Source organism: Podarcis bocagei (genome assembly GCF_964188305.1).
Source record: "Podarcis bocagei genome assembly, chromosome: 3".
NCBI lineage: Eukaryota > Metazoa > Chordata > Lepidosauria > Squamata > Lacertidae > Podarcis > Podarcis bocagei.
Genome location: NC_138127.1, coordinates 62513726 through 62541555, shown reverse-complemented (window position 1 = coordinate 62541555; position 27830 = coordinate 62513726). Strand labels below are relative to the sequence as shown.

General features: G+C 42.1%; 1 protein-coding gene across 1 annotated transcript in view; it reads left to right on the top strand.

The window, feature by feature from the left end:
* PCNX2 (pecanex 2) overlaps positions 1 to 27830 on the top strand; it is a 120803-nt gene that overhangs the window by 59498 nt on the left and 33475 nt on the right. Inside the window, exons 18-23 of the mRNA XM_081186251.1 lie at positions 2559 to 2651; positions 3852 to 4002; positions 7142 to 7283; positions 11042 to 11219; positions 17955 to 18065; positions 20239 to 20366. Coding sequence (XP_081042377.1) covers positions 2559 to 2651; positions 3852 to 4002; positions 7142 to 7283; positions 11042 to 11219; positions 17955 to 18065; positions 20239 to 20366 — 803 coding nt within the window. The remainder of the gene's footprint in view (positions 1 to 2558; positions 2652 to 3851; positions 4003 to 7141; positions 7284 to 11041; positions 11220 to 17954; positions 18066 to 20238; positions 20367 to 27830) is intronic.

Here is a 27830-nt window from a genome sequence, read left to right as displayed (position 1 = left end):
TCAGTTTGGTAATAAGGAATGTAATAGCTAACGTGTGTTACACATTTGTATATGCACACACAGAGAGAGTATAGAATTATATGGATGATATTTATTTTTAAGTTGGGTGCCTTGAAATCAATACCATTTGAGCTGAAGATAATTGGTCCACTCTTCAGGATGAATCTAGAGGGATTTACTATTTAAAATAAGCCTCTCTGATTCCCCTCCAAATTAGCAATAACTTAGCACTGCATTTTCCAGTGACCTTTGCTACATTTTTGTTGCTTGAATGGCACTGTAACAATTGTCAGCCTTGGTGACTGGAATCAACAAGGCGGCTGCATTGGATAATTAACCACTCAACTTGGAGAATGGAACTTCCTAGCTTTATAATTAATTTCATAGGCATCCACATGGTTGATTACAGCATTAACCAGCAGCCTAAGGGTATTCATGTGTTACATTCAGACTCTAACTTCCTTCCTGGACTGTAGCAGTAGTGGAGAATCACAGCTCCAAAAAACAAATCAAACCACAATTAAATGCAAAAAGAAGAATTGCATAGTTCTCTCAGATTTGAGACAGGGTGGTATGAAATTGGCATTTTCTTTGTAGAAGGTTAGTTTAGATAGTCTAAACTATCAAAAATTGCAACCCAAATCCCATCAGGCTCGTTTTTACTGGGGGGTTTCCCCCCTTCCTGTTATACATATTCCAAACACAGTGGGCTGAATCTGTAGTCACCCTGCTGCATCTACACTGTTGGATTCTGTTTTGCATATCTATTGGTATAACACCATGGATGGGAATGTGCATTACTATCTGATTTGTAAAGCAAATGAGAATATGCCTCTCACCAACAATATGCAATGCAGCAATGCAGTGCAGTTCCATAGTGTATCCAGATCGCATCAGTGGATACAAATTTCAGTGCAAATGTGCATCGCACCATCTCCAATAAATCTTGATTCCTGTGGGAGAGAAAACAATGTTGTAGGTGCAAACCCTAATTGGTGGGCTTTGGTGGTGTTTCCAAGGGTGTTGGTGGCATGCCTACTATTTTTATGCTTTGGGGGGGGGGGGTTGTGTGTTTTTCTGCTTCTGGGCTTAGCACATGTACAGTATAGGGGCCATTCGTTCCACTGCCAGACTATACTGAATTCTTGAGACTATGCAATTGTTCTGCCCTTTTGTTTCCATTTTCTGTTGCTCTTCCCAACTGGCATCAAGATTACTAGATGTGGCTATACTTCTCTATGCTCATTAGAGGGCTGATATAAATAGTATTATTATTATATTACATAACGTTACGCTTTAGGATAAATAAAGCAGCAAAGCTTCAGCCAAGGAGGCAATAAATAAGTGTTTCATTCGTGCTGTGAAGCTTTATCCTAACAGTAACCCTGTCCCTTAGGCTAAGTTGAGAGAAAGTGATTAGCCAACATGAACTTTATGGCTGATTGGGGGATTCACACCCAGGTCTCCTGAACTCCTAGTTTGACTCCGCTCGACCCACTAAGCACTGCTCCTGTACAATTCCCATGCATCTCAGAGGATGTGTGTGTGAGAGAGAGAGAGATAGAGGGAGGGAGGGGTTTCCTGTGTTAGAGATACCGTATTTTTCGCTCTATAGGACGCACCCGACCATAGGACACACCTTGTTTTAGAGGGGGAGAACAAGAAAAAAAAATTCTCCCCCTCTCTGCTCAGCACCCCTTCAGCGAAACGGTAGGAGAAACGGAGCCCCTTCAATTTCTCCTCCCGCTTGACTGAAGGGGCACTGTGCAGCTCTCCCTCTCTGCTGAAGCCAGGAGAGTCTTGCTCTCCCGGCTTCAGCAAAAGGAACCCGAAGCCTCCGGAGCGCAGCGGGACCTCCTGCTGCGCTCTGGAGGCTAGGGGCAGCTATCCCTGAAGCCTGGAGAGCGAGAGGGGTCGGTGCACACCGACCCCTCTCGCTCTCCAGGCTTCAGCGAAAGCAACGCGAAGCCTCCGGAGTGCAGAGGGAGCGCTCCCTCTGTGCTTTGGAGGCTTCGCGTTGCTATCGCTGAAGCCAAGGAGCCTGCATTAGCTCCATAGGACACACACACATTTCCCCTTAATTTTTGGAGGGGGGAAAGTGTGTCCTATAGAGCGAAAAACATGGTAACTAGTGTAACACTTTGCCAACTTTTTTTTACCTGAACAGCAACTGGGGAATGCTTTCATTCAGGGCTTGCCCACATTTTTGGGTGACCCATGGGCATATTTTTGGGGTCCCAAGACACATTTGCAAACTGGAGAAGCTGTTGTGGGTGGCTCACACCCACCCAACCAAACACTGCAGTCTATTATGTTGCCTACAGCAGAATGCCTTTTTTCAAGCCCCATTTCAGCCTGAGGGGTTGTGGCGGGAGGGGACCCTGCGGGTGCCAGGGAAGGCCTCTGCCTGCGTGGATGCCATGCTGGCAACCCCTTCTTTGAGCAGTGACTGATGTGAATTTCATTGCAACTGTCAACTTCTGAAGATGGAGTAGCTTCATTTAGCAAGTCAAATTGGTCTTAACTTGAGTTTGATCATTTTAAAATTATATTCACAGAGGGAAACCTTGAAATCAGATCTCATTGTGTGCTCCGTGGCGGCTGTGCTGTCATTTGCAGTCAGTGCCAGTACTGTTTTCTTGTCATTAGGGGTAGGTATTATAATTCCTTTCTTCTACATTATTTCCTAAGATATTGTCTCTGTTATTCAAAGCAAGGAGATCTCATTATAGGCCATTATGGAAGACACATTAGCAGACGAAGGAATATTTGCTTGTGAGTGGTACTGGGAGTTTTGTATCACTTCACACATAGGAAAATCCAGTTTTTAAATATGAGGTGCGATGCACTAAGATGTTTTTTGGCCATGGTGACGCAAAGCCTCTGGTACAAATTGGCTGAGCTACTGTAATGCTTTGGAAAGTTTATGAGCATTCAGAATACTGAGAAAACCTGCCAGCTATAGGATATTCGTGACAGTCAGGCTTCCGTGAGTTGAAGTGAAAGGTTTTTGCCAAGAAAAGCCTGCCACAGTGTAAGGACAGGAGGTTCCCTAGAGCCCTCAGCACTAGGGAGGAGTTGGGGGAAAGTCCTGTTGTGCTAGTGGATGCAGCTAGCTTATCTTTTAGCATTATGTCCAAATAAAGCAATTGTATGGAGTGTTTATGTGCCACTATTAGCAGTGGCCAGGTGACAGTGTCATGCACTCCAAGATCATAACCATTTCAGGTGATCTTCACATCTTGGCCATAGTGTGTCAACCAATTGTTGTAGCCCTTATTTTCTGACTTCCATTCATATTTATCATGGAAGCAATTTCTATATACTGCCTGAAGCATTCCTTGCGCTTCAGCCTTGTATCTGGCATATTCTGATTTTCTATTGGCATTCCGTTAAAAAAGACACTTTCTGTGTTTTATGACCCAGCACAACAGACTCCTTAGGCTATGAATGTGCAAAAAACCAAACAAACCCAAACAAAAAGTGCACGCTCACACACACACACACACACAGAGAGAGAACAAGTTTAGCAAAGGCGAGTGAAACACTACAGCAACCTTTCTCTTCTCTTGAACTAAAATATAAGTAAATACTGTAAAATATAAGTAAATAAAGCACATGGTAAAGAGTAACTGAGAGACAGGAGAGTTTGCTTTCGTTTCCTCAGTCCCACATCTGCCTGTACAAGCATATGTTTTCCAAAATAAAAATGGGCAAATGTTGAATGGAAACAGCAATACAAAAAATCATGCGGTTTTTTTAAAAAAACTATATATATTATAGTGCTTAATATATTGTTTTTAAATGAGATTTGGTTTCTCCCCCCCCCTTTTCTTCTCCTTTCAACTCAGCCATTCCTCAGCATTGTGCTTTATGCTTTAGCGTGGACTGTGGGATTCATAACACACTACCTAATTCCTCAGCTTCGCAAGCACCATCCATGGCTGTGGATCTCCCACCCGATCCTTAAAAATAAAGAATACCAGCAGAGAGAGTTAAGAGGTGTGTAAAAGCTTCTTCTTCTTTTTTTAAGAAAAAAGTTTTAAGTGACACTGTCTATATGTGCTTTACATTATAATGATTTTTGTGTACATCAGTGAGAGTAATCATTCACAGAATACAAAGGGAAATGAAAACAGGCAGATTGTGGCAAAGTCAATTGTTGGGCACAAGAACAATAGCATATCAGGGATCAGGCAGAAGCCTCTCTGAATGTGCTGTTGAGACACCAAGAGGAGGGAGAGACAGAATCTATCTGATCCTGAATTCTCTTTGCCCATTCCAGTGATATTACTCAAAGTGGACTCTTGCAGATAAATTTGTATATATATGTATATCTCTTTAAAAAAACAACCTGTATCAAAGGCGTTTAAAAATTTACGATATAAAAACCATACAATAAAAGCATTAAAAAGTTCAAAAAAATAATATAAAAGCAAAAACATTAAAAACTTTTAAAAAGTCAATTGATTCCCCTGTGGACTCCATTCTGAATAGAACTCCCATGGATCATGTAAACCCCCCCCCCCCATTTTTCATTACTAATTCTTGTTAGATTGTTTCCCATTGCATTTAACTCAGTTGTTGCTATGTATCTTTGAAAACCTCAAAATAAATATTGCAAGAAAGCAATGTTGCAAAATCGGATGCATTTTGACCTACCAAGCTCTTCCTTAGGGTATTCCTGTAAGCACATCCAGCAATCGCATTTGTGTGCAGAGCTGTTCCTGATTCAGGTGCTAGCAGTCAGATTGCTGCCTGCGCTTGTGGGAAGGAAGCATAAGGAAACAGGTCAGGGGTGAGAGGCAGCAAGACAGGTGAGCCATCCCTCTTCCTGCTGAATTCGTCTACCCTCTCTCTGTGTGTGATGATCCTGGATCATGGCGTGTTTTTACCTTTGACTGGAGATAAGTAAAACACACACAACAATTTATGAAAGTATATTTGAACAAATAAAGTTTGACAATAGAAAGTAGCATTGCTGAATTGCTGAAACTGGGTTTTTTGTGATTGCTTTTCTTCCTTTCTTTTTGTATATCCGTTCAGCATTTCGAATGCTGTCAGGGATGGTAATTTGCTGTTCTCTCAGTGACCTCAACCCACTGAGCGCTGCTGCTATGCAATTTCCTAGAGGCCTGGCAGAGATTCAGTAAAGAACTAAGTGGCATAAACGGATATTGTGTTGTAGTAGTGGATGACAAGTTTCTCCCTTTGTTTAGAACAACCTTTACAACCTGCATCCTCTATTTATGTCAGCCAACTAACCTGAGCGCTTGTAGTTGTTCTGGCCTTTGACTTTAGTTTTGTCCAATTTATCAGGAAGCTATTTATATGAAGACAGACCATTGGTCCATCTGGCTCAGTATTGCCTGCTCTGATTGGCCGCAACTCTCCAAGGTTTCAGGCAGGGAGTCTAGCTGGATATGGCAGAGATTGAACCGGGAACCTTTTGCATGCAAAGCAGGTGCTTTGCAGGGGAAGCTGTAGTCCTTCTCCAAGCTTCTTACAATCTTAAAAAGAAACAAGAACAAAAAACCCACTGCATGCTGATTAATGAGTTTAATGCAGTATGTGCAACCCATAATTTTAAAATGCATCTCAGTGTTTAAATTTCTGGCAGAATTCTTTTTCAGATATTTGGATGCAAAATAAAGTTCAGGTGGCATGAATACACTGTGATTTAAATTTCCTGCCCTGTAGTGTCGTGAGGAACATTATATTTGAGTTTTTAAAAAAGTCATATTGTGGGTATTTTGGATTTGCTATCTTCAGCAGGTGGTGTCTGGAGACTTCATTCCAGTTCTCCTAGAAATCTGTTGGCTGGGAGCCAGCTTGTCTTTGGATAACCCTCACTTTTTCTTTGCTCCAATTAAGAAACTTGCTGTCAACTTTTGATGGGTCTGTGCTTTAATCGCTCTCAATGTGTGTTTTTGACGTGTTTGAAGATAAGAACGTCAAGACAGTAGGTCTCGTCTGTGACCTCAGTCTCTTCTTGAAACCAATCCAACAACTAGATACTCTGCAGAGAAACATATTTATAAGATGCATTATTTAAATAATAAAAATATGCATTATAATGTTAAGTGTCTTTGGCAGGAGGGTGTTGCATGGAAATATATTTGCAGAACAATCAATCTCGAAAGATCGTCTTTGATACCAAAATGTACTGAAGAATTTCTAGTTTTTTACATTTATTACAGAATGACATAGAGAGAGTAAAGGAAGGGCAGGTCTCCTTCATTGGTTTAATTTCAGATAAAAATAAAATGCTAACAGCCAGTGAGCGTTAGAAATGACTTTGCATTCTGGCATTGCTTACATTTATGACCCAGCCTTCTGATGCAATCTTCTGGACTTTGTTTTCATACTAGCAGACCAGGATTGTGATGCACTCCACCAAATACTTTATTCTTATATGGCACAAGATTCAACTCTGTCCCCCCCAAAAAAAGAATTCTTCCAAAGACAACAATTTTATCTAAGCTATGATTTGTGCCCAGGTTGGAAACCAAGTGTTTTTCAAGCTAAGGGTTACCTGGCTCAGTTCAGAAGGTACTGTAAAATGTTAAGTACTAGAAGAAGAAGAAAACTACCTGCAACCAATGTATCTTTGAACAAGAATTTGACACTCTGATTTGAAATAGTCACCCCAGCTTAAGATGTGTTGGGTTTCCTGCCTGCTTAATAACTTCCCACCTGCTATTGCTATTGACCTGCCTTCTCTGATGTTTTTGCTGTTGCATTGCTATTCACATATAGTGCTATGGCTTGTGCATCCCCTTAGTTAAAACTAGTTTTCTTCACTGCAATTTTCTGTTGCTTCTATAACTGCTGTTAAATCTGCATTCTTATGGAGCTCTGATCTAATTACATATGCAATACTGACCAGGGATCCAACGCTTAATGAACTTCTAGTTGCTCATATGAATCCAATGTCCCTTTGGATTTCCACTTTGGTATCCTAGCACATTTCAGATTTTGATGAGAGATCAACACACACACACCCCATCAGAGCCAATTTTGGCATTCACATTCCATGTGATAAATGAATAAATCAGCTAATGCCATGTGTGAGACAGATGAGCTATACCCTGTTATGCATGGCAAGAGTTTTTACATCACTTTGTTTTGAAATGTTCAGGTGCTGCCCATTTAATGTGGTTTGAAAGACTCTATGTGTGGCTTCAGTGTTTTGAAAAGTACATCTTGTATCCGGCAATAATACTGAATGCCCTCACCAATGACGCCTTCTCAATCAGCAAATACAAGAGGCTGACTCCACAGTAAGTTACTTAAATGTTATGATACATTATTTGTAGAATTAAGAGCTGGACAATATCATTTATGCATCTGGTCTACCATTCAGGCTTCCACAACTTGTGACCTGCCTCTCCTAAACTGCTGTCACCTATAGCAGCCATTATTTGTAACTGGAGAGGTGCTTGATGTCTCTCCTGCCTCTCCCTCCAGGTTGGCCTACCCATTGGCCGCATTGAGACCTTTGCATCAGATGGTGCGACAGGAAAGGCAATGGATTTATGTGCCCTCACCCCACTAACTCACCACTGTTGAGTGGTGTGCTCCTTTGCTGAAAGTGGGGCTGTCCAGTGGGGCCTCTTCCTTGGAAGTGCTTTTCCCCAGAATGAGGTATGCTGAGCAAGGTGGCCTCAGAGATTTGTCTATCCCCCCACACATGGGGCCATAGGAGCTCTGCTTCAGGTGGAAATATGTCTTGCACTAACCCTGGCCATGCAGACAGCATGAGCCTGAACCTGGTGGGCTGTCATATGTGGCTGGAGGATAGCATTTGTTCTTCCCCTTGCCCTTCCTTCTCGGACTTCATTCTTCTCCAGGGATGCCAAACCCAGCAAGGGCTCTCCTCCCGTTGGAGCATGCCTGCCAGTGAGTTCAGAACTCATCTGTGTTGCTTTCAAAACTGAAAGTACGAATGAGAGAAGAAGCTCTGACAGCCTCCAAAAGAGTTTCTGACATTTCATTCACATGGCAACATTTAGCTGATTGTTTGGAGTAGCCTTATCTCTAGCGAACCTAAAGATCTGCTTGAAGGGACAGGGAGCAAAGAATAAGTGCCTTTTAGATTCATATCCACCGAAATCCATCCAGGCTGAAAATCCCGAATGAACAACCAGAGCACAACATGTATCAAGGTCTTCAAAAAACTGGCACATGTCGCTCATTGGAGAAGACATTCTGAAACCTTGTGGCTTGTTTTCATTTAATTTGAAGATAGTGGCAGCATCACAGTTCCTTTATGAAACAACGTGTGCAGGATTTGCATCAATAACTTATCTCAGGAATGGGGAAACCTGTGGCCCTCTAGATGCTGCTGGACTCCTACCCCTGTCCTCCCTCACCATTAGCAGTGTGGCTGGTGCTTATGGGAGTTGCAGCCCAAGAACTTCTTTAGACCTCAATTTCCCCATCACTGCTTTACCATCCCTTCTCTGAGGTGACATAATTCCCACTTGGCTGATTTCAGTAGTCAACCCATACAGTAGTTTGTTTCCATGGATGAAAGGTGCCCTGAAACTCCTAGTACATCCCTTTGGGAATGGGTCAGGCAAGCTTCTATTACAAAAGGAAATTGCTTGGTTCACTGAGGTAAAAATAACTAAAACTGAACACATTTGCAATCTTATATGAAAGTCAAGGAAGGGCAACCCCCTTCACAGTGAACCCCTGTTTTTCTGTTACCCCAATTGGTAGTTCCCTGCCCCATTTGTGCAAGAGGTTTGTGACTTTCCTCCATTCTTTTCAGTGCCACAGCCTGCTTTTTCTACAGTGTGCTGTTTACTTTATTGACATAAGGAAGATTTCAAGGAGGGTATGCAATGCCTATATGTATATAGCAATATGTCTATTAACCTAGGAGCAATTATTATGTAATCTTTATTGGGAAACTGCATTAAAAAAATAAAATTATTTTCCACAGCAAAAATGGATCAATGTACAAATAAAGGTGTAAAACAAAGAGCACAATGCCTACTAAAAGATAGAAGCAAGAATTCTGGGAAGTTTGCCAACTATCTTTCTTTATGTTCTAATTTTCTAGTACTTAACAGTATGTTGACACCAAAACTGTTATAATGATTAATGATCTCTGAAAACATATAACGCTGTGCTTTCAGCAGGGAAATCAGTTTAATTCATGGGTACATCTTTCAGATATGTTATACATATACTAGATAAGGGCACCAGCCTTTTAAATCATTATTTATTTGAAATTTGTTCCAAAGGATTCAGGGGAAGTTGTGTTCTACCATTTCATCTTAATTGTTTCAATAGACTTGTGTGGTTGAGCTGGGAAATAGTGACTGGCCCAAAATCATCCAGTGGGCTAAAAGGCAGAGCAGAAATTTGAATCTGCGTATCCTGCTTAATGCTGCCCATTGTGCAGCACTTTCTCCTCTCTTCCTTTCCCTTGTAGTCCTTTCATGTGCTCCCAAACTCTGCTTTGGGACATTCTTCAACCCTCGAGCAGATTTGGGGGGCACCCAGGGAGGGAGAAGAAGAATGGGAAGTCACATCATGCAAGTGAAAGTCTGGTCACATGATGAAGTCTGGTCAAGGAAATTGCCGATGTTATCTCAGTGCCTCTGTCTATTATCTGTGAGAATTATTGGAGAACAGAGGAGGTTCCTGCAGACTGGAAGTGGGCAGATGTTGTCCCAATCTTCAAAAGGGGGGGTGGGGAGAAGACCCAGCCAGTCAGCTTGATGTCAATACCAGGAAAGGTCCTAGAACAGATAATTAAACATTTGATCTGTGATTACTAAGACCCAGCATGAGTTTCTCAAAGACAAGTCATGCCAGACAAACCCAAAGAGTGCTCACTAATGGTTCCTCGTCATCCTGGAAAAAAGTGACAAGTGATGTGTTGCAGGGTTCTGTCCTGGGCCCGTTGTTGTTCAACATCTTTATAAATGACTTGGATGAAGGAATTGAGGGGATGCTCATCACATTTGCAGATGACACCAAACTGGGATGGGTAGCAAATGCTACTGAAGGCAGAATCAGGATACAAGATGACCTTAACAGATTGGAGAACTGGAGCCCAGACTAAGAAAAAGAATTTCAGTAGGGACAAATGCGGGATTTTACATTTAGGCACGAAGAACCAGCTGCACAAATATAAGATGGGGGCAGTAGTATATGTAAAAAGGATCTAGGGGTCTTAGTAGACCACAAGCTCAACATGAGTCAACAGTGTGATGCAGCAGCAGCAGAATGAATGAATGAATGAATGAATAGCTAATGCTATTCTAGGCTGCATCAACAGAAGTATAGTGTCCAGATCAAGGGAAGAACTAGTGCCACTCTATTCTGCTTGCTTAGACCACACCTGGAGTATAGTGTCCAGTTCTGGGCACTACAATTTAAGAAGGAATTTGACAAGCTGGAACGTGTGCAGAGGAGGGCAACCAAGATGATCAGGGTCCTGGAAACCAAGCCTTATGATGAATGGTTGAGGGAATTGGGTATGTTTAGCCAAGAGAAGGCTGAGAGATGATAGCCATCTTCAGATAGCTAAAGGGCTTTCTCATGGAAGCTTATTTTCTCCTGCTCTGGAGGGTAGGACCCAAACCAATGGTTTCCAGATACAAGAAAGGAGATTATGACTGAACATCAGGAAGAACTATCTGACAGTAACGGCTAGAATGGACTTCCTATGAAGGTGGTGGACTCTTCTTCATTGAAGGTTTTAAAGCAGAAGTTAGGTGTCTATCCAATATGGATTCTTTAGTTGAGATTCATGCATTGCAGGGAGTTGGATTAGATGAACCTCAGGTTCCTTCCAGTTCTACAGTTCTATGACTCTATTATGCTGAATGTCACCTCCTGTCTTTTAATACAGGACCAGTCCAGATTAAAGTTGTACCAGAACTACTGCCAGACATAAATAGTCTGTATATTTGTATAGTGATTAGTTAAACGAAACAGAAGCCATCCTGATAAGTTGTTCTATTGAAGTTTTACTTTCCTGATTTTTTCTTTCTTTTCTTTCTTTTCCCCCTTGCAGCTGTGATATCTTTCTGATTACAATTGCGGGAATGAAGCTATTGCGGTCTTCATTTTGTAATCCCATTCACCAGTTTGTTACATTAAGCTTTACTGTCATCTTCTTCCAGTTTGACTACTATGGTAACTCCGATAACTTCTTGTTGAATTTCTTCATGATGTCCATTGTGTTTAATAAGGCAAGTGAATTGTTACTTAAAACTTTGTCACAATTTTGGGTGTTTAAGAAAAAGAAACAAAAATCCATAACTAATAACATGTGTCTAACTGTATCCTACAATAACACCTGAAAAACATAGTTAACATGTCACATTAAAGCATAGTCCAAAAGAAACAAAATGGAAGTTCCAGCTCATGCTGCTGCTGCTGCTGCTGCTACACCACCAGGAAACAAACCAGGCTCTGATTGGTTGGAATATCTGAACCTGTGTTCCTTGTTTGTTATTCTCCAAACAAACCACAAACGGTAACCAAGGCTGTTTCTTGTCTTACTAATGGTTTGTTTGGAAAGAAAGAAACCATGACTTGCGCCAAACCCGGAAATGACCCCAAAAGTCACAAAAACATCACAAAAAGTAACAGGGTGAGGGAGGAGGGTTTGTAGGCTTTTTCAATGGTGTTTCAAATATACAGGATTTCACTTAAACGCTTGGTGCCTTGGGAACATAACTCTCACATAATTTGGGGGTTGCCTATACTAAAATCACAAGTACATATATTACAGGTTTATTGAAGAAATGCTACAGGCTAGGGGCCAATTAAACATATTTTTGAGAGGCAGATCTTGATTAGTCTTAGAGGCTTAGAACTTCCCAAAAAGTTTATATGAGTTTATTTGGGGCAAATGTTTTATATATCTATAGATCTATACCCATATATCGCAAACTATTGAGGGAGTTGACCATGATAGCAATATCTTGGGAAACAAGTGAATAAAATGGAAATAGCATGTGCGGAGTAGTCGTGCTGAAATTGTTTCATTCAGAGGCATGCTGAGACAATGAGTGAAAAGTACAATCTCATTGAGCTGGTAATTAGAGATTTGCAGTGACTCTGTAAATGAAACACTTATAGGATTGCTGGGTTTTGAAGATTAATTATTACATTTTGCAGGTTATTATTTCATTACATGGATCTAAATCCCCAAGAATCTCTGAAATGTTGTGGGCTGGCCTTTAAAAAAAATTAATTTGGGGTAATTTTATTCCTATGAAAAGTCTATCTGTCAGGTCCCAGCTCAAATGGCATCAGGCACTGTATCTGTATCTTTCCCAACCCTCTATGGTCCATTCTGCTTCAGCAAGAAAAGGAAATGACAGCTTCAATCAATGCACTGTTCAATCACCATAATGTTGACAACTATTTTTGAAAGATAGAAAGCACATTTTTGCTGCCACCACCTTTGGCTATGTAGAAATAACTCTGGAAGTGACAGCCAGGAACTTATTATTCTCTGAAGGTGTGATTTTCCCCATGTCTGAGCAGCAAGGCTTTTTCCTAAGTGTTGTAAGTCTGTATAATCATTTCAGTAGAAAAAAACAATCCGTGTGAAGCCACGGTTGAAGAAGCATATCCATTTTTCCACTAAGGGAAATGAAATAAACCCACAGTAGACAACATCTCCAGCTTTGTTATTCCAGGTTAGATGACACTTTCTTCATCTGTCCTCAGTAACGTGTTTTGCAATGGTGACGGGGGTCACAGCTGGCAAGGGAAGGGGTATCCCTTCCTCCTCATCTGTGACTGCCCCCCACGCCCCAAATTGTCCCACTTCTGTAATTAGGCTTGAAATAAAGCTTTCTGTTGTAGCCAGTGGAAGGAAGCCTAATTACAGTGTATGGGGCATTTGCTGTGTGGGTGGGTCACAGCTGGGGAGGGGAGAGCCCCCCCCAACTCCCATTGCAATTAGGCTTAAATAGCCTTCTATTGACTACAAAATAAAGCTTCTTTCAAGCTTGAGCAAGAGAAGGCAATGGGCACCTGTGGGCCCCAAGGAAGGGCCTCTGCAGACTTCTGAACACCTGCAAGCGCCACATTGGTGACCCATGTATGTAATTAATGCAGTCCAGTGAGGATGCAAATCAACCTCACTGCTCACAGGGCACTGCTTTCCACAGCCACTTTCCTCCCCCTATTAGCTCCTTGTAGCTGCTTTTGGATGTGCTACCGCATACTGGAACATCCAGTTCAGTAAATTGGTTGGGAGCCCTGCCCCCAGAACCAAAATTAAAATGGTGCATAAAGGTATTGGGAGGGCTGTGCATGGATGATGCATTTTGGCTGTGATCCAGGATTAGAAATAGCTGTGTGATATGTAGGGAACTGAAACTGATTGAAATAGGGGAGGATAATTGCCTGTTAGTTATTTACTGATAGGCTCAGTCTTCTTATTTGGGTACAATTCCTATTCCAGGCTGTTTCAAGTTCTTGTCTAGGGCAGTGAAGCATGCATGTTGTACTCTCATCAGTCTACCAGGCCAGTGGCCTGGATTGTACTATTGCCACTCAGAATGTTCACCTTTTCAATGGGGAAGATTCAGGCACACAGGAAATCTAGACATCAGAAAGGACTGATTAAAGAAAGGAACAGTTGTGGGAAGTGTATGGGGTGTTAGGAGATGAATAATACCTCTGGTGGGGGGACACATCATGCTCCTTCTGGGGTACATTTGTCCACCTTTGGTCCCCACCTTGCACTCAGCTCTCACCTGTGGCTCCTAGAAGCTGTCAGAGTGCGACAGAGGCCACACTCTGAGAAACAGCTTCAACCGGCCGGCTAAATCAGGTAGCTGATGGGTCTCAAATCCTCAGTGAAGTAGGGACTTCTCCTGCATGCAAAGACAGGCTCTGGCGTAGTAGTGGGTCCAGCGGTCAAGAAGGCAATTTTTGCAAGTGTTATAGAGGAAATGAGGGGCAGATCGAGCTTACCAACATGAGAAGATAGCCCATCTAGCAGAAGGAAAACTCTGATCCTAAACTTCTGCTGCCTTGGGGGTATCTTTGGGAGAAGAAAAGGCTAGAGAGTAAGTCCTACACAAATCCGGAGTTGAGTCCCTAAGACGGTTGGATGGTGACTTGTACACTTCTTTCCAGCAACTCCTCCAGCCAAGCTGGTGCCAAATTAATTGCTCTGCTTTCCTTTGGACCACATCAGTGAGGGCGAGAGGGTAGGTCTTGTTATCTGGGCAGCCCAGGTTTGCGGTGCACAATGCCCAGGCCTGCACTCCAGGAAAGTCACTGCAGTGTTACTAGCACAGCAGATTGACTTCATCCCAGATTTTTCACCCCATTTTCTCTTGAATGCCAACAGCAGATTCCCTGAGCCCACTGTTTCTTCTCTGGAAATACCCTTCATGCCGCTACTTTGCATGATTGCAGTGGTTGTTTATTAGAGAGCAGTGAACTTTAAGTTTGCCATGGGAAATTGCTGGTGTTCACATTCCCCTACAGACAGATAACAAAAGTGGAACCAAGTTGTCCAAAAGAATTAAGCCCTACAACTCACACTTCACAAACTGCAATAATCTATCTTGCCTGGTGAGTGGTGTCTCTTGAATACACATAGAGAGTCTGATAAGTTCCACTTGGATTATTTCATCATCATACAACAACCCAGTGTTGTAAAGATATGTTCAGTGATAGGACAGAAATCCGCTGGCCTTTTTATTCTGATAAGCAAATAATCACCTGAAATCCAAAACATTTGTTGAAAAGGTCTTTGATATCTCAGTCTGAAATGTTTTATATGTTCAGTTGAACCCTTGTCCTTTGGCAATATGTGTGCTTGGCTCCGATTAAGGTCAAAACCTGTCAAAATTTCTTATGAAAAACGTTACAAAATGAATCTGCCAACTTAATCTGCTCAGCACAAGACCACCTGCTGGGCTTCTCCTTGAGGTTGTAATGAAACGTCCTCATCTGCAAGAAAAAGGGACTGTTCTTCATTTATGGAAAGCTCTTTGATACAACTGAGCCTTTTATGAATGGTATGGAGAGAAGGCCATTTTTAAAAATTGCCCCCTTTTTCCTGCAGTTCCTTGCACCACCTCCCATACTATTCTGGAAGTTCCTCCAGGCCTCTGGAGGCTGGATCAAGTGGGGGCAGGACATAGGGGGCTGCGAAGAGGAGGGAAAATGGGTGGAAATCACTTTCCCCCTTTCCTTCATGGAAGTCTCCAGGGGATTAAAGAGCTCTCCATGAATGGAAGGTTACCGCTGGATACAACTATTTACTGATAGCAGAACTGAAACAAATTAAGGGGAAGAGTTATAAAGCTTTTAAGTTCAGAGACAAGATTCACTTGAATGACATTTTGTATAGAAAAATAGGTGAAAGCATAAACAGAAGCTAAGATGTACACAAGTCATAAATGACTTTCAGTGTTAATGGGAAGTTAGATTTGTAGAAAAGAAATTGCACTTCAATGAGGAAATCTTTATCATCGGCAACACGTAAGTTCCCCCAGCTCTGCCAATTTTCTCCAAAGATGCAGAAAGATTGCTCAAAACATTCATGAGCAATTCACATTAAGGGAGATAAACACAAATTAGTCTGCAAATGGGCAAAATATTATCTCTAATTGGATGCACATAAAAGAAAAGTATTATAATTCCAATTCAACAGTGGAAGCAGTAAGATGTTTCAGAATAGGTAACCAAGTTATGTGGTTATAACAGGGCTATGAATCTGGGGGTCTCAAATGCGGCATTAAAGCACCCCAAGCTCTGTGATTACAAAGCTCAAATACTGCAGCAGATAACAAGTTTTGCAAATTGGGCAGATTCACATAATGCTTTGAATTTTTATGATTCACACACTTTGCATAGTTGCACAGTTTGCTCAAAGAGCCTAGCTGACTTGGTGATTTTGTGTGCTCTGCTCCGGATGTAGAGTTTTGTGAAAAAGCAAGGGATGGGGATAGAAAAGGATAGAACGGGATTGTGCACAAAATTACTTTCAGTGTTTGGTGACTTTTTCATTGGTTAGTCTGGATGGACAGGCACAGTGAAGCAGCCGTCAGTATTCAGCCAAACTTCCAGATTTATCAGACCATTTTGAAAAAGGGGGAAAAAACCTATTAAAAAATAAGTCAAGGCAACGTGTAACTGTGGGAGTGGGGTGTATGGTAGAACTGCATCTTCATTTACTCTGAGTGAAGGGTCTCATTCCCTTTTTGGGGGAGTGTCTTTGCAAACTAGGGGATGCAGGTGGCGCTGTGGGTTGAACCACAGAGCCTAGGGCTTGCCGATCAGAAGGTCGGCAGTTCGAATCCCTGTGATGGGGTGAGCTCCTGTTGTTTGGTCCCTGCTCCTGCGAACCTAGCAGTTCGAAAGCACGTCAGAGTGCAAGTAGATAAATAGGTACCGCTCCAGCGGGAAGGTAAACGGTGTTTCCATGCGCTGCTCTGGTTCGCCAGGAGCGGCTTAGTCATGCTGGCCACATGACCCAGAAGCTGTACACCGGCTCCCTTGGCCAATAAAGCGAGATGAGCGCCGCAACCCCAGAGTTGGTCACGACTGGACCTAATGGTCAGGGGTCCCTTTACCTTTACCTTTTGCAAACTAGAGGAGGTCAGGGATACCATACACATGGCAGCCACTCATACAGCACAACCTAGTCTATTGACTACAATATAATGTTTCTTTTAATCTGAATTTGGGAGAGGGGCCAGGGAAGGCCTCTGTAGGCACATATATGCCCACAAGTGCTATGTTGGGGACCCTTGATCTTGGCAGTCAAAGCAGGAACCACCATAAATGAAAGTAATCTTCAAAAATGGCTGTGTGAATCACCCCACTGAAAAAGACAATCGACTGGAAGTGTTTCTCTCTTTGGCTCTGTAAGATGTACTTCATCTGGAACCATGCCCTGATGTCATAACTCACAGAATTATAATGTCTGGTTACGGAGCAAGTTGCCCTGCATGTTACAGAGAGGCAGAGGAAAAGATGCAACCTGGAGCTGTTCCCTTAGGCAGTAGCTCCTTTACCTGTTGTGACCTCACCTTCCTCCCTAAGAGCAGGGGAGTATGGAACACAAAGAAGTCTCTCACACATTTAGCCATTCTATTTATATATCTTCGTTTTATTTTAGGAAAGTTCTCTTCTTCTTCTTCTTCTTCTTCTTCTTCTTCTTCTTCTTCTTCTTCTTCTTCTTCTTCTTCCCCTTCCCACGTTTGTGATGGGGAACAACATCTTGGCTAGAAAGCTCATTTTTTATACAGAGAAACATCTGGTGGGTTTATCTGGTAGATGTGTTCTGTGCGCCATATGGCTACCCTGACCACTCACGTTCCCAATGCCTGAAAGATCACCTACAGACCCTCTTGAGTGCTGAGATCAGCAGAGGGGGCCCTCTTGGTAGTTCCTCCACCCTCATGGGCTTGGAGGGCAGGTGGCAGCCCTGGGGAGGGCATTCTCAGTGCTGGCCCCAAAGATGTGAAACTCCCAGCAGAGGTGCACAAGGCACCTTCATTATATAGCTTATGGATAATGCTGAAGATGTCCCACTTTACATTGGCTTTTGACATCAGAGATGTATGTTTTCAGGACCCAACGTTTTATGATTGCAAGTTCTTTTAAATTGTTTTTAATATTGTGTTTAATGCTGTAACCTGCTCTCAGACCTTGGGGTGAAGGGCGGGTAATTAATAATAATATTGATTGATTGATTGATTGATTGAGTGATTGATTGATTGATTGATTGAGTAAATATTGTGTTAAAATAAAAATTCTACTTCACTTTCTATATGAACTGAATACTAACAATCCAAGAGGTAGTATAATTGTAATATAGGTACGGGGACATTGTGTGTTGTATAGGATATATATGGTAAAATGCTTTCTTTCTTTCTTTTTTAAAAAAGTGCTTTTCACATGCGCTGTCATAACTTTTCTGACTCTTTTGCTTTCAGCTGTGGGACCTCCTGCAAAAGTTGCAGTTCATTCTGACCTATATTGCTCCTTGGCAGATTGCTTGGGGCTCTTCGTTCCATGTATTTGCTCAGCTCTTTGCAATACCTCATATCCTTTTTAGTGTACCTGCTATTTTGTTCTGCATTCAGAGGGTTAAGGAAAGCAGGGTGTTCTTGGGCAATTTATATTAAGAAAAGTATTTTTTTTATGTTAAAGTTTTGAAAAAAGAAGTATAGATATTCCCAGAGGGAGAAAATGCAATATTAAAAAAGATCCTTTGAACAATACTTTGAAAAGTGGGATATAAATTATTAAACGGATAAAAATAAGAAAAAGCAATGAGTTGAGAAATGTATTTCATTATTGCTTGTGACATTATTACTTCTTCGGTGAGGTGTGTAACTTAAAGTCTGCTTTGCTTCAGAAGCCACTCTAGTATGTAGGTAAGAATGGCTAAAATGTATTGTTGGCTCTCGGACAGATAAGGAAATTGGACAGTGACTCTTAGACTTTCCCAGACTCTCTGGGAATCTCTGCTAATCTCATCACTCTGATACGACATTTTCAGAAATGGAAGCCCTACTGGTGGCACTGCCTCTATGTCATTAATTGGGAATAGAGAAAGTGACTGAACTACAGAGATCACATTAGCAATAATAATTGTTGTTGTTATTACTATGAATGTTACATTTTTATAGTGAAGTCGTGAAAGTCTGTTCGCTGGATTATTGCTGGGATCCTTCTGGTCTTAAAGATGTAGGCCCAGGCATAGGCAAACTCGGCCCTCCAGATTTTTTGGGACTACAAATCCCATCATCCCTAGCTAACAGGACCAGTGGTCAGGGATGATGGGAATTGTAGTCTCAAAACATCTGGAGGGCCGAGTTTGCCTATGCCTGGTGTAGGCCTTCTTTTTCCCAAGGTCCTCCATTTGCTTATTGGCATGAGAGCTCTTACGTTTTTTCTCCCTGTTTATTATAGAGGAATATATGCATGGATTGAGTGCCTCCATTGCCTTTGAGTGTGCACAGATATTTTTGTAATGCTTTTGATTTTGAAGTAGCCTTTAGGAGGCTTCCTCGACCCCTCTTCTTTGGTTTCTCTACCTTTCTTGCTCCTTGCACGTACTCCACAGCGATGACTTTCTGTCCTTCCAAGCCAGTATGAATCACGAGTCCACAATATTATGGCAACTGAACTTTGTTGACACTTCCTTCATCCCCATATCCTCTCCATTGGGTTTGAGAGGCTCTGAGGGCAACTCATCTCACATAATCACTAATAGGCACAGACATCATTATATAGCATCCTCTCAATAAATTTAAGGAGTTCCAGATATATACTTGATAAGTATTTACTGAAACGGCAGATAACATCAAACGTTTGATTAATTAGGCCTTAGGAGAAAAGCTGAAATGTGATTATTACTTCAATTACCAAGAAAACATGTCTCTCCCATATCAGTCTCTGCAGGCACTGTATGTAACCTTCCAACAGTTTGGCTTCACCCCCAAAGGCACACTCCTGAGACAGATGGATGAAAAAAATAAATCATTAGCATATTAGTTATTTATGACAGTAGAAGTTGCTCATATATGACAGATTAAGAAGAAATGTTAGACACATTTCAATACAGGACCCTGAATTAATTCAAGTGACAAACAGCCCAATCTATTATTCATTTATTTTTTATTTATTGCATTTATATTCCATCTTTTAATCCAAAGATTTCAAGGTTCTTCCTTTCCTCATTTAATTCCCACAACTGTTTGAGGTAGGTTAGGCTGAGAGGTTAGGCACAAGGGAGCTTCATGGCCAAGGGAGTATTTGAACCCGGGTCTCTCAGGACCTCGCCAACACTGCACCACACTGACTCTGTAGCCAAAGTAAAAGAAAAAGAAAAACACTTCAAAGTACTGTTGATTTCAATGAGGCAGTTATGCATATATTTAGAGCTCTATCATTGAACTCAGTCAGACCTAAAAGGCCTTAGCTTCAGCTAAAACGCTCTTCCAATTGGCATTCGAAGCCCAGGGACACTGAAAGTTTGGATAAATGTCAGTAATCTTGTCCATAGCATAACATTCACTGGGGACAAATGATAGACACACAACTAAGTCAGGTAAGTTTGAATGATGGTGACTCTCATCTTTTCCGTGAGACTTCCTTGCTTCTGCCTCTTTGTGGAGAAAGTTAGTAAGATAAATAGGTCAGAAAGTGCCCGAAGGACAGCATAAAAGGCAGCGACTTCATCTGTGTTACCTTAACTTGAAATTTTCAGATTCGGCAATGCTCTTCTTTCAGACTCTGGCCACTGCAATCTTTTCTACTCCGCTGAGTCCATTTCTCGGGAGTGTCATTTTTCTCACATCATACGCCAGACCAGTGAAGTTCTGGGAAAGGAATTACAAGTAAGGCAAAGTGTTATACATCTGTTTACTTTATTGTTAAATGTTTTTGAAGCTTTCGAAAGCTTTCCTTCTATGCCTAACAGTTCCCACAGCTTTTCTCTGGACCTTGAAGACTGCTCTGCTTATTTTGCTGCTGTTCCCGGGTATGTTGCACCAGTGGCTGTTTGGTAGAATGTTAGTCATTTTGGAAAATAAATGTATTTAAACAATCATCAGAGTGGAGTTGTCACAACCCATTTACTGGACATAGAGGGCAAAAAAACCCCCAAAAAACTACAGGAGTAAATCATAACTGCCTCAAATGTCAACAGCTATTGATTCAGCAGTCGCAGTTAGAAACTAAATCATTTCGGCCTTTGGGCAGCAGAAGTCAAAATGGATTAATGCAATTTATGTTAGCCAGTTAATGTTCTGTCAGATAAGTGGTGCTGGGTGGGCAGCAAAGCTCTCACCTTTAAGGCTGAGTCTGTTAGAGCCAAACTACACATTACATGCAGTCATGTGTAAGGAAACCCTGGCAGTTTACTTCTTTGCTGAAAAGCAATGTCAGCATCAGGGGGGTGGGGTAGGGGGTGATTTTCCAGTCATTTTCTCACTTTTTGGGGGGGCAGTAGGGGGAGCAGGTTGCAGCAGCTCTCCTCCCCCCCACTGCTGTTCTCCCCAGCCCCAGGGTTCCAAGTACATATTTGCAACACCTTTCTGAAGCCCAGCCAGGGTGGTAGGGAGCCATAGAACTGAAGTCAGATAGGCAGGGTACAAATAACAAAATTATTATTAAGCAGCAAGGAGGGAATGGAAATGGGATGGCACCCAGGGCTGGATTTAGGTTTGATGAGGCCCTAAGCTACTAAAGGTAATAGGGCCCTTTATATGTCCAGCTGTCCTTTGTCAACAACAATTTGTCACTTTTTTTGTCTTGAATATATGCTATATGGTAATTTATCGACCTAATAGGTATCTAAAGCCATTTGCATATAACAAAATATGCATTTTATCAAAGTAATTGTTGAAAAGTCCATGCAGAATGTAGGTACCCTATATATAGAAATGAGCAAACCAGTGATATTTTAGGGAGCAGATTAGCAGGCGGGGCCCATAGAAGCCTACACAACACAAAACACTTTTGATGTATGTAGGTTTTATTTTATTTGTTTTTTATCTTATATTGTGGAAATGTACATTCAGTTTTTTTCCCCTTTAATTTTTTTGGGGGGCCCCAAGAGAGTAGTTTTTCTTTTTCTAATAAGAAAAACAGCTTCAGAATTTTGTTACACACACTTTTGGGCAACATGCAACTTGCAACCACTCTGCTGCGTATATTCCAAGTGCATTTCACATGCTGCAAAGCCATCAACATAAACTCAGTTCTATGCCCCTAATATGTGCTGGTAGCCTTTCTAATGGTATAGGAAAGCATAGTAGAATAGTTGTGGCCCACTTGCTAAGCATGCCATGTCGCTATAGGTACACTGGCAAACGCCACTGTGTGCCTTCAGAAAAATCCTAGCAATAGGATCAAAGTGGCAATAAACAGAAGCGCTTTTATTTTTCTTGCTTTTCATTCTTCCTTCCTTCCTTCCTCATGAAAGGTATACTATAAAAATGCTTGCTACACATATGCATGCCATATGGAAACATCTTGTGTGAAATGAATGCAAGTTGCGCAAGAGGAGGGCTGTCGTTTTCTGCAAACTCCTATTTTAAGCAGGGTTGCAGGGTTTAGTTGATTGATTGGCCAGATTTATTAATTTTGAATAAACCTTTTATGTTATTTTTAATTTACGTACCTATATAATCCCCAATGGTGGGTGCCGTCTAAGTAGAGGCATTTGTACGGGTCTTTCATACTCTGACATATTCACGCATCACCTTAATCCAAAGAGAATTCTTTCATTTTCAGAATCCACGCGCAGATTTATGCAAGTTCAATAAATTAATTAATCCATCAAAACTTATTCAATTAATTAAGATATATTTAATTGGATGGCAGCCCTCATGTCAAGGGATTTATTCAAGAGACATTCCTGATGGCTTGCATTCTGTGCCTGCAATGATTTCAGTTGATCACATGTACACGCACGTGTAGACATAATGTCAATCACAGCCTACAAGAACAAGTCATTCATTTTGAATGGCTTCCTGCTCCAGCGTAAAGAATCATTGCCCCACATGTTCATTCCTGGCAGCTTGAGACAGAAAGAAAGAATCAAGATTCTAGTTACATAACCAGGATAAGTCAGGTCAGATCTCCAGAGCCTTCTCTCTCCTCCTCTCTTCCCAGTGAGCTGCAAGTGCTGTGATATCCCCAAACTCTGAAGATACCAGCAGGGTCTGTTTTTCTCCACCTCCTATTCCTCAAATGTCCACCTAATAAGAACAATAACAAGTGTTTGGTTTTTGTGGTTTTACGGAACAGAAGCAACTTTGCGTGTGTGACTATGAATGGGTAGGGGAAAGGCTAAAGTGAGTTGTACAAGTTGTGTATTTACTTGAGACAATTCTTGATTTTTTTCAGGAAAGAGTTTCAGAATCTATTGTTCAGTGCCAATAATTTTTAACACAACAGGGAGCAACTGTTCAACCCTAGAGAGTGAGATCGCATCTTAGGCAAGGGTTAGGTTCTGGGTAGAGTGCATGCACACAAAATCGTGTATAGGCCAGAACCTCAGACTCCCTGGGATTGCCGCCCTCCAGTCCAGCCAGGGCCCTAGAAAACTGCCTCTCTCTTTCCCCTTTGGTAGCTCTAAAAGCTCACTGCAGGGCACTGCTTCTCTCCCACCTTCCAAACACAGGTCAGGAGGTCTCCACTCCATTCGGATATTCCTTGAGAGCCTTTCTCCCTGGTTACCCACTTGAGAGGTCTGTCCCCCAGAGGCTGCAGTCAAAAGCATAAAACTGCATCTGTGTTAAGCAAGATGCATGTAAGATGTGATCGCACTGTATACAAAGAACAGATGCACCCTCTGAGTAACAACTTTTTCATCGCCACAACAGCACCACTCACATACAAGTGGGAAGGATCAACACGATTGTCGAAATCCAAAGCTTTGCAGAGATATAACAAATATTCAGGGGGGAAACTTAAGGGGGCAACACCCCCCAAAAAAAACCCCAACCCAATGAGGACCGAGATGGAAGAGCCTCCATGCTTGCTTTACGGTAAAAATAAAAGCACAGAGAGATGTGGTGAGGGACCCCTCATATCAAATCCACTTTAAGCCTGAAGGAAGAATCACTTCCCAGTCTGATACTCCACAGAGTATCTAGCAATAAATGTGATACTTTGCCATGCTAGGTTGGTGAATTATGAACTTTAAAACATTATCTATAACCTTTCAGGATTAATGATAATTTTTATTCAGCAACATCATAGAATGATAAAGTTGGGAAGATAGTGATCTCATCTACCTGCTTTCTTCAAAACACAGAATCAATCTCTGTCCTCCCAATGCATGCAGATAGAGCAGGCAGAGGCAAACTCCGGCCCTCCAGATGTTTGGGACTACAATTCCTATCATCCCTAGCTAACAGGACCAGTGGTCAGGGATGATGGGAATTGTAGTCCCAAACATCTGGAGGGCCGGAGTTTGCCTATGCCTGAGATAGAGCATAGTGTGCCAGATCAGATGAAGAAGACTGGAATCTTCCGTCTCCGAAAATACCTGAAAAGAAATGGTTTCTGATGATTCCAAAAAGTGAGCCAAGCCAAGCCACACTTTGCAAGCAAATGCAACATTTTAGGAGTAGACATGGAACCACAAATCTGCCATCTTAGACCACCTGTTTGTGTCCAAGTGCCCATAACTCTCACTGAATTTGCTTGGAGATAGAATCATTTGTTTTCCTTGCACAACACCTGCATTTTAAATTTAGGCTTATTTTCTAAATGTTGCAGTCCTTGCAAAATGAACCAACAGCAAATACATTGTGCCCAAGAAATACACCCAGTGTTGGTCCCTTGTTGGTGATGAAATCATCCCCGAGTGGGAAAATGTTGTGATCTGTCATTAATTTCTCAGCACAGTCCCTTGACTGATCTAACTGGATTCTTGCTTTCTTCCTTCTCGTGCATTTAACATGAGCCCCATTCCCCTGCCCTCAGTTTGTTCTTGGCTTCTATTTTCATCTAGCTATTCCTTTTGTTTCCTTAATTTATTTTTATCCACATGCTGTTAAAGAATTTTCTCTTCTACATCTGCTTTGATGTCAGCTTTTTACATTTCCTATTAAATTGTTCTTTGTTATTTAATCATTTCCAGACTTGTTTAGCCACTTTTCTTTGCCACAATATGCTGCTCTACAGCATATGTAAAAATGGCCACGATCCAGCTTGCTGTGTGAGGGACAGGATATGGAGGCCATATATGTGAAGCAGCCATATTCTGCAAGCTACTAGAGAAGAGATCGTGGCGATGAGTGAGGCTTGTCTATTCCTCATCTTTTCTGTCACTTTCAGTTCCTGCTCAGCACTGTCAATCACAAGCTCAGCCAAAGCCCTCTGCTTCTTTCCATGTGACACAGAAGAACACAGTGCCCATTCTTAGAATGGACTCTTGCTCTTGGAATAAGTGTCCTGATCAGTAGATGACCCCATGTGGCAAATGTAATGCTCATGGGGCAAGACACAATTTAATTTGAACAAGAGGACACTGCTGAATGAACTGGTGTAGATGATCTGTGAGTCTTCTCCCGGGGTGAGGGGTGTGGGGTTTTTTTGTGGGAGCAGGAGATGGAGACAAAGCTGTTTGTCCTGCATAGAAAGTTAAAGGGAATTACATTTCTATCCTGTTGGAGACTGTGCAAGTGAATGAGCCTTTAATGTTTGGGCAGATGTTGGATCATTTATCAGTATTGCTGAAGTATAGATGGGGGCAGAGTTGGCAAATTAATTTGTTGCAGGGTCTGATTCTTCTGTTCTCACTCTCTCTCATAGGTTTGTTTGTTTGCTGTTGTCATTGCTAGTACTTACCTGTTTTATTTACGGGTCTGCCTGTAAATAAGTCCATGCCTCATGCCCGAAACTTGTAAGGAATGACAAGGCTGTAGATCCTTGATGATATGTTGGAGTGGAGTTGCAGGAGACAGCCAGTAGTGTGGTTCCCCCCCCCCTTTGTTTTATGTTTCTGCCCCATGGTAGATTATTCCTAGGTTCCAGCCTGACCTTATTGAGCTGTTTTGTCACTTTATTGGGTGAGTACTATGTTTAATAAAGACACGGGTGGTGCTGTGGGTTAAACCACTGAGCCTAGGGCTTGCCGATCAGAAGGTTGGCGGTTCAAATCCCCATGACGGGGTGAGCTCCTGTTGTTTGGTCCTTGCTCCTGCCAACCTAGCAGTTTGAAAGCACGTCAGAGTGCAAGTAGATAAATAGGTAGGTAAATGGCATTTCTGTGCGCTGCTCTTGTTTTGCCAGAAGCAGCCTGCCTGCGGACAAACGCTAGCTCCCTTGGCCTATAGAGCGAGATGAGCGCCGCAACTCCAGAGTCGTCCACAACTGGACCTAACGGTCAGGGGTACCTTTACCTTTACCTATAGTTTAATAAAAGCCCAATGTCCGTCTTCAGTCCAGTGAGCTGGAACAAATGTATTGTATTGGGGGGCTTTCACAGGCAACACTGTTATAGGATCGTGCTTAATCCAGTAAGTGCTGGCTGGCGTTGTAACTAGGCAGTGTTTTCCTCACAAATTGAAACTGGGAGCAGAGGAGATGTTGGCTTTTCAAGGCAGTGAGACCCTCCACCCTTAGTGAACGTGGACTCAGGGTATGGGGCACCATAGTAAGAAATGTTTCACAGTCATGGCCATTTTGTTAGATTTCACATACTTCTGTCTTCTTCCCGTTGATGGCTACATCTTGGCTCAGATTCCTGTTTAGTTAAACTAGTTAAACTTGGGTAGGGGGAGGTTGAGCAGAAAATTTTGGGGGAGGGGGAAGCAAACTTGCTACGGAGATAGTATCTTCAGCAGGACAATGTGACAAGGGTAACATATAGACTAGGGCTCAGTCCTGGGGATTAATTCACATGAGGAGTAATTATCTCTTTACACACATTCATGTTTTCTGCCTGTATTGCCAGAGTGAAGTGGGAAGCTGCCACACAGAGGTAGCTCTCACACCACCTATATATGAATTGGCCTTATATGAAGAGACTTTCATTATGAGCAATGGGAAGCTCTATGGCTGTTCCCCATTTACCTAGCACAGAGTGTTAATTTGGCTGTTGGTACCATTGAAGATCAAGCCAACTTAAACAGGTTAGGGCTGCTGATCTTCACTGTGATACTGTGACTTTTGCCTGCTATAAGCACTGCCATCATGTTTTATTTACAAAGCTCCTTAGATGACTAAGTACCACACTATTAAAAAATTAAAAGATAAATCCATGCCCACAGGCTCACAGACTAAAACCGACTGATAGGGAGTGACTGCGGAAAAGAGGCAAGAGAAAGCAGGTGTCTTCTGTAAACATACATCACACATCGAAAGGAAACAAAGTCTCATTGTGGTACCTACTGAATTGTTCCATCTGTGTTGCCTCTTAGTAAGTGGCCACTATATAAACCAAACTCTGAACAGTTCTTTGTTCCCTTAAAAAACAGCATCAGCCTTGAATCCAAGAGTCCTACATTAGCATGTGTTCCTTCCCCAGTATGGAGGCTGCTCTTTCCCCCTTATTTTTACAGCTGCTCAAATTATTACATCCTATAGGTAGGAGGAGTGAAAAGGAAATGGCAGTAAATCTCATTTAATGTGTGGACACTTGAAAGCTGACCTTTCCCCGGCTTGCAAAGAAACCCCAAACAGAACAGTAGCACTAGAATTATGCCTTTTATTGTTTTGTCTCTTCTAAAAGTAACAGATTCAGCAGTGCAATAAGGTGATTTCTTTCTTTCTTACGGGTTTGCTGAACCCCACAGAACAGTAGGCTGCTGCCCAAGCTCTGCATCGTGAGTGTGATGCCTCTCAGCTGTGGAGCTGCCACCAGGAATCTTGCACTCTTCCTTTTCAAGCCTCTTTCTTGCTTCTCTCCTTCCTTCCTGTTTCTATTCTGTCCTTTCAAAAAGCATCTGTCAGTTTCTATTTTGGGGAATGGCACAGCTTGTGTTTGCTCTGGGGGTCTCCAGTGAATTGCTGCATAGTGTAACTAAATCAGTTAAGTGTCTCTAAAGAGGTTAGGATAGAGCTGCCAGTTTTCCGAGCGTCGCGGTCCCAGCTTTCTCGCTATATTGAGGAGAAAACTGTAACAGGCCTCCAGCTGTTCAGGCATGCCCCAAACATTCTCCCAGTAATTATGATCTCGAAAACAGACACTCAGAATGGTGCACTCTTAGGCAAAAGCGGACGTGAACCCTTTTACTTCTCCTTTTTCCACAAAGTTGACATTTGTTTTGTTCCGTTTTCCTGCTTTCCTCCCTGTGTTAGCAAAGTGGAGCAAAATTGCTGTGGCCAAGGTGGATCGCTCC